Source organism: Myotis davidii, unplaced genomic scaffold, assembly GCF_000327345.1.
Source record: "Myotis davidii unplaced genomic scaffold, ASM32734v1 scaffold701, whole genome shotgun sequence".
Lineage (NCBI taxonomy): Eukaryota > Metazoa > Chordata > Mammalia > Chiroptera > Vespertilionidae > Myotis > Myotis davidii.
The window spans coordinates 477,164-484,784 of NW_006291552.1; the positions used below are offsets into that span (position 1 = coordinate 477,164).

At 41.9% G+C, this 7,621-nt stretch overlaps 1 protein-coding gene across 2 annotated transcripts in view; it reads left to right on the forward strand.

The window, feature by feature from the left end:
• BRCA2 (breast cancer 2) overlaps nt 1-7,621 on the forward strand; it is a 78,824-nt gene that overhangs the window by 49,686 nt on the left and 21,517 nt on the right. For both annotated transcript variants that reach the window (XM_006765063.2, XM_015564836.1), the window contains 3 exons: nt 3,689-3,844; nt 3,947-4,091; nt 5,458-5,579. In XM_006765063.2, the coding sequence (XP_006765126.2) occupies nt 3,689-3,844; nt 3,947-4,091; nt 5,458-5,579 (423 nt within the window). The remainder of the gene's footprint in view (nt 1-3,688; nt 3,845-3,946; nt 4,092-5,457; nt 5,580-7,621) is intronic.

Below are 7,621 nucleotides of genomic sequence, written 5' to 3' on the forward strand. Positions count from 1 at the left end.
GGCAAGAACAACTCCGGAGGCAGCGGTCAAGACCCAGAATATGTACCCGGCCGCCCCCGAGAAAATGAGATTTCCTCACACCCACCGATGGCTGGTGGTTTGGGGGGGTTGACCGAATATTTTGAGAGCTTGTTTGGAGGTTCTAGCAGGGGAGCGCAGCTACTCGTATACCCTTGACCGAAGACCGGTCCTCTGCGGGGGAGGGGTCGTCCTCTTCGACCAAGCGCGCAGCTTCAGGAGGGACGCACATGGATCGGTGAGGGAGGAGGGGGACACCCGCCTAGCCAGCCAGATCAGCGGAATCAACCCTGGCGATCAATGGGGTGACAGATGTCGCATCCAGATCGCCCTCACATCCTGACCCAATATTTTGAATGATAGCCTTGCTAGATATAGTAATCTTGGTCTCGGGTCCTTGCTTTCCATTACCTTGAGTACTTCATGTCATTCCCTTCTGGCCTGTAGAGTTTCTGATTAGAAATCAGGTGTCAGCCTTATGGGAACTTATTTGTAGGTAACAATTTTCTTTTCTCTTGCTGCCTTTAAGATTCTCTCTTTGTCTTTAATTTTTGGCATTTTAATTATGATGTGTCTGGGCATGGGCCTATTTGGGTTTTTCTTGTTTGGGGTTCTCTGTGCCTCCTGAACTTCTATGACTTTTTCTTTACCAGGTTAGGGAAGTTTTCTACCATTATTTCTTCAAACACCTTCTCTATTCCTTTCTCCCTTTCTGCCTCTTCTGGCACACCTACTGTTCTAATATTGTTACCTTTCACTTTGTCCCACAGCTCTCTTAAGCTGTCCTCCTGTTTTTTAATTGTTTTTTCTTTTTGGTTCTCTAATTGAGTGATATTTTCAACTCTGTTTTCTAATTCACTGATTTGATCCTCAGTTTCCACTAATCTGCTGTGTATTCCTTCCAATGTGTTCTTTATTTGTGTTATGTCATTCTTAATCTAAGACTGTTCTTTTTTCATAGTTACTATATCTTTTTTCATGCTGTTGAGCATTTTTACCATCATTACTCTGAACTCTGTTTCAGATAAATTTTTTATCTCTGCTTCATTTATCTCTTCTTCTGTAGCTTTGCCTACAGACTAATAGGATTCCCACTTGAATTGCCCCCAGGCAATCATCCTCAGGTGTGGTGAGAGTTTTTTCAATAGGGTGGGGCAGTTGCTTCTGCCTGGAGGCTAATTGTTACTTTTAATCTCCTAAATGGCCTCAGGGCAAGGTGTTTTCCAATAGGGTGTGTTGACTATCTTCCCCGTAGGCAAGGCAGATGTCTATGTGGGAAAGATGTCCTCCCCTGTGTGAGGGAATGGCTCATCCCAGGAAACTTGGGGTGACTGCCTTCTGAGCTCTATCCTCTAAGTCCTGAGTCCCCAGTCCTGGGTTCTGCTCTCACAGCTCCAGCCTACTTCACTCTCCCTCTGCCAGAGCACAAGGTGAATAGCTCTACAGGGAATTTTTGTGCGTTGGCCCTTTAAGAGGGTGCCGGAACTTTCAGCTGCCACTCCCTGGCAGACAGCACCCCACTGCTTTTCACAGCTAGATGTTATGTGGGTACCGTCCTCAGATTTGTTGCTCTCTGCTTGGGAGCCCAGCTTTGGGATTAGATCCCAGAGTTCTTAGTGGCGCACACACCCCCGCCCCCCCAGCTGAGATATCTCTCTGGGACTTCAGTTGCCGTCTGTGGGTGCCCAGCTAGCCCTTTCATGCCTCCACTCTTCCTACCAGTCTCTATGTTGTGTCCACCTTTGGTTCTTACATATCAGGGTTCTCCTGTGAGTTTTCCATTGATTATTCAGGAAAGCTTTTCATATTTCAGTTGTAATTCCCGACAATTTCTTAAAATAGGACAACAATGAAGTTTGCCACATGGATTGGCTTTTCCTTTCACAAGCAGTTTCTCAGATATCACAGATTACCATAACATACATAATACAAATGAAAAGGTTTGAAATACTGTGAGAATTACCAAAATGTGACAGAGACACGAAGTGAGCAAGTGCTGTTGGAAAAAATGGCCCCGACACACTTGATGCAGGATTGCCACCAACCCTCAGTTTGTAAAATACACAGTACCTGTGAAGTGTAATAAATCATAGTGCAATGAAACAACGTATTCCTGTAGTCATATTTACATAACATTAAGACTCCATGGCACTATAAATAATTTTGGAGAAAAACAGCTTTATTGAAGTATAATTCACACACTTTGCAATTCACCCACTGAAAGTGACAATTCTGTGATTTAAGTCTAGTCACAGAGTTGTGCAACCATCACCACAATCAGTTTTAGAGCATTTTCATCACCAGCCTACTCATCTGTTGGCAGTGCACATCCTCAGCTTTCAAACACCCACAGGTCTTCCTCAACCTAAAAAGGGGGGCGGAAAGCCTCCCTTAACTCTGCTGTGCACTCTCTGGACATTGTGCAATAGGTTTCCCTTATTCCATGACTAAATCTCTCTCTTTAAAAAAAATTTCTTTAACTTTAAAATTATAGTTGACATTCAATGTTATATTATTGTTAAGTGTACAGAACAGTGGCCAGACAATCATGAACGATATTTCCAGTGCTCACCTGGTACCATACATAGTTATTATGTTATTATTGACTGTATTCCTTATGCTGTATTTTATACCACTACAGTGTGGCCTTGACTTACGAGTTTAATTCGTTCCATGACGGAGCTCGTAACTCAAATTACTTGTATGTCAAATCAAAAAGTGAACGAGTGAGACACGTGATGCTGGGCTGATGTTGTGGTGTTCACTGTGTGACGTTCACTGCGCCAACTGGTGGTGGGGGTATCTGAAGCTGCCTCGTAACCCGAATTTTAGCTCGCAACTCAAAGCAAAAAATCCACCGAGAGAAGGCTCGTATCTCAAAAAAACTCGTCAAGGCCCCACTGTATAACTATTTTGTAACTACCAATTTGTAGCTCTTAATCCCTTCCCTTTTTTCAGCCAACTTCCCTCCCCTCTGGCGACCATCAATTTGTTCTCTGTATCTATGAGTCTGTTTTGTGAACAATTTTTTAAGATACTATATTTTGAAAGTATTTTTACTTTCATACAATTTTTCCCTTATTCACTTTCTTATTTACCTTCATGACACTTTATAAAGTATTAGAGGCCTGGTGCATGGATTCATGCACATTGAAAGGAAATTAATTAGAAGAAATATTTTAGAGGCCAGAAAAGGACCATGGGAGGTTGTCTCCAGGGCATGTCTGGCCCATCTTGCCCTGTCCCGATAGAAGCCAATTGGAGCAGGCCAGCTGGGGAGGAACCACAGGAGATTGGCTGGCCGGGGAGGGAGCATGAGAGGGCTCCAGGGTGTGTCTAGCCTGTCTCACCCGTTCCCAATTGGGTCTGATCGGGGCTGGGAAGGGACCTCGGGAGGGCTCAAGGGCATGTCTGGCCTGTCTCGCCCAGTCCTGATCAGCTGGACCCCAGCAGCAACCTAACCTACCGGTCAGAGTGTCTATCCCCTGGTGGTCAGTGTGCCTCATAGCAACTGGTCGAATGGTTGAATGAACAGTTAGACACTTAGCATATTAGACTTTTATTATATAGGATAATAAAGCAATCCTAAAAGAATGAAAATATTATGAAATGTGAAATAGAACAGAATATTATTTAACCTGTAAATTGATGTATTCCTTAATTTGTCCAGATTTCTGCAAACAGTACCCGGACTGCTTGCTGGTATGCCAAGCTTGGATTCTCTCCAGACCCTAGACCTTTTCCTCTCCCCTTGTCATCACTTTTCAGTGATGGAGGAAATGTTGGCTGTGTTGATGTAGTTATTCAAAGAGCATACCCTATGCAGGTATGACATTTTCTTGAAACTTACTCTATATTTCTCTTTTGAGAAAGTTAATTTGAATGATTCCTCCTTACCATGTATTTCCGTTTTATGTATTAATTACAGTGGATGGAGAAGACATCGTCTGGATTATACATATTTCGCAATGAAAGAGAAGAAGAAAAGGAAGCAGCAAAATATGCGGAGGCTCAACAAAGGAAACTAGAAGCCTTATTCACTAAAATTCAAGCAGAATTTGAAGAGCATGAAGGTAAAGTGAGTTGTATATTACAAGTTTATTTATATGAAAAGTGTTTTTATTAGAGTTTTTGGAGGCTTCTAATTTAAATTTTATAATTAGGTGAATTGTCTTTATTTTAAGTAATAGATTTTTTTTTCTAATTCTGAATCGACTTTTTTCTGTTTTAAAAAAATATTATTACATAGATGTATGGATAAGCATTGAACTGACCCCAAATTATTACATTTTTATTCAACACATTGAGCTTTTAGATACTTGTAATTGTCATTAGACAATAATGCATGACATACCCACAGCACTATTCAGAAATCTTGAACTCCCTCTTAAGCTTCAGTACTAAAGCACTTATAGTCCCTTTTTTGGCATTAGAGAAAAAATAGCAGTGAAAAAAACCTATCAAATTATTTTTCCCTAGATAAATCCTGTATGATATTACTTATATGAGAAGTATAAAAAAGGCAGACTTGTAAAAAAAAAAGGAGAATATAATGGTTGTTACCAGGGGATGGGGTGGGGCAATAAGTGTTTAAGGTACAAACTTATAAAGAGTAAATAAGCCAGAGATCTAGTGCACAGTATCTATAATAATAAAAGCATAATATGCTAATTAGACTGGACGTCCTTTCGGACAACCTTCTGGTCAACGCCGGGACTACAAGGGAAGCCCAGGTCCTGGGTGCCAGAGAGAAGCCGGTGCCAGCAGCCCAGGGAAGGAAGGGCTACTCTTGCACGAATTTCGTGCATCAGGCCTCTAGTAGTGAATATAAAGAACATGTGGCTCACGAGCCGCGGTTTGTTGACCACGGCCCTAAGCCACTGTCATTCTTTTTTTTCAGTGTCCTTATCTTTACTATATAACTTTTGCATTTCTTGTTATTGTAGTTGCTGCGCTTTACATTATTATACTTGGAGTTAGAACTTGTTTTCCCTGTGGCATCAATTTTAATTGTAAAAATCATAGGGTTTTTGCTTATAGGACAGGAAATTTACTTTTTTACCACCTTTTTTATTGCTGTAACTTTATGTTCTGCTTTTCTTCATAATCTTCTATATTATTTAACATCATATATATAAATCTCAAAAAAAGTAGACTCAAAATTTTATGTGCTTAACATATTACTAGCTCATGCTGTTTTCATGATTAAGTAAATCATGAAATTATTTATAATTTACAAATTACTCTAATCAAGTAAATTCTTTGATAATTTTTAAACCATGAATACAATAGCTTCACATTTTCCTAGAAAACTTTTAGCAGATAAATGGTTTCTTATTTTTTAATCTCCCTTCTTTGTGTGGTTTTTGCTTGGTTGTATTGTTTTCAGCACTGTGAACTTTGTGGTTTAGCTAATTAGTGATACTTTTTTTTTTCTAGAAAATATAACAAAACAATGTACACCATCACATGCACTAACCAGACAACAAGTCTGTGCTCTGCAGGATGGTGCAGAGCTCTATGAAGCAGTAAGGACTGTGCCAGACCCCAGTTACCTTGAGGTGAGAGGGGAAGAGGGCATACAGTAAGCCTTAAGGTGAAAGATGTGGGCACTCTCTGGCCATCATGGGAAGCAGGGTGTTGAAATGCTATTTCTCAAAGAGGACATATGCATATTTGGGATTTGCAGTGAGGAGCCAAACCACAGTATCAAATAGAAGATAGGAATGTTATCTTCATTTCTGTATCAAATAGAAGATAGGAGTGTTAAATGCTATTATATATTAAACTAGAGGCCCAGTGCACAACATTCATGCACTGTGGGGGGGTCCGCAGTCCGGGACCCCTTGGGGGATAGCCGGCAGTCAGACATCCCTCTCGCATCCCAGGGCTCTCGCCGTCCGGGACCCCTCGCTCCTTACCGCCTGCCTGCAGAGGGTCCCACCACCACTGCTGAGCTTGCCAGCTGTGAGCCTGGCTTCTGGTTGAGCAGCGCTCCCCCTGTGGGAGCTCACTGACCACCGGGGGGCAGCTCCCTGTGTTGAGAGTCTGCCCCCGATGGTCAGTGTGCCTCATAGCAACCAGTTCTGCCGTTTGGTCGATTTGCATATTAGCTATTTATTATATAGGATAAATGTGGCTTAAAATACACACAAAACTTATTTACTCTTAAGATGAAACAAATATCTTAGTTTCCATGTTCTCAGCTCTTCTCAGATCCTTCCCAGAGTCTATTTTATAATTCTCTTATTTCAAGGGTACTTAAATGGACAAGTGCAGAAGCACTGAACTGTATTAGAAATACCATAGGCTTTAGAATCATGGCTCTGCCATTTATTAGCCAAGCAAATTAGGCATAAAATAGTTATAAAATGGTCATAAAATAAGTTGTTTTAGGATCAAATTAGGTAATATGTAAAAGTGTATTGTTATTAAAGTTTCTTATAAATGTTAGTTGCTGTTAGAACATCATTTCATATATTAAGGTAAGATACCTCCTAAATTTTTAGACACCAGGTATCTAAGTAATGTAAGGGTTAGTTTGCTAGATAGGAAGGAGATGAGAAATTTTAAGAAAACTATTTCTGTTTATTGATTAATCTCATTTATTTGATGACAATAAATCTTGTATATAGCTTTAAGTTTCTTAAATAACGGGACTACAAAATAAACAATGTTCCACTAGAAGAGTAAGCAGTGCTATTCTGAATAGAATTCCCTCGCATTCCCAAAAGGTACAACTCAAATTCTCCCGGTGAAAAGTGAGTTTGGTTTGAAAGCCTGTGAGTGTACTTGCTACAAGTTTGTAAATTAAGGCTTTATTTTTCTTTCCTGAAACATTATTTGTGTTTATCACTTATATTATTACATATGTTGAAGCCTTTGCTTACTCTGAGTTATCATGAAGATAGTTTTAATTTCATCTCAAATTTTAATGAAATATTTATTAGGCTGGTATCCTTTTATAGAATCTACTAGAGGCCCAGTGCACAAAAATTTGCTCATTCGGGGGGGAGGTGGGTCCCTCAGTCCGGCCTGTGCCCTCTCGCAGTCTGGGACCCCTCAGGGGATGACCACCTGCTGGGTTAGGCCTGCTCCCCGGGGGATTGGACCTAAGATGGTAATCAGACATCCCTCTGGCAGCCCGGCAGCCCTCGGGGGATGTCCACTTGCCAGCGGGGAACAGGCCTAAACTGCAGTTGGACATCCTTAGCACTGCTGAGGAGGCAGGAGAGGCTCCTACCACCACCACTGTACTGGCAGCCATCAGCCTGGCTTGTGGCTGAGCAGAGCTCCTCCCATGTGAGAGCACCCTGACCACCAGAGGACAGCTCCTGCATTGAGCGTCTGCCCCCTGGTGGTCAGTGTGTGTCATAGTGACCAGTCATTCCCAATCCTTCTGATATTAGGGTCAGTTTGCATATCCCTTTTACTGTATAGGATAGAGGCCTGGTGCACGGGTTGGGGCCAGCTGGTTTGCCCTGAAGGGTGTCCCGGATCAGGGTGGGTGTCCCGCTTGGGTGCCTGGCTAGCCTGGGTGAGGGGCTGAGGGCTGTTTTCAGGCTGGCCACACCCCCTTCAGGGTGGGGGGCCCCACTGGTGG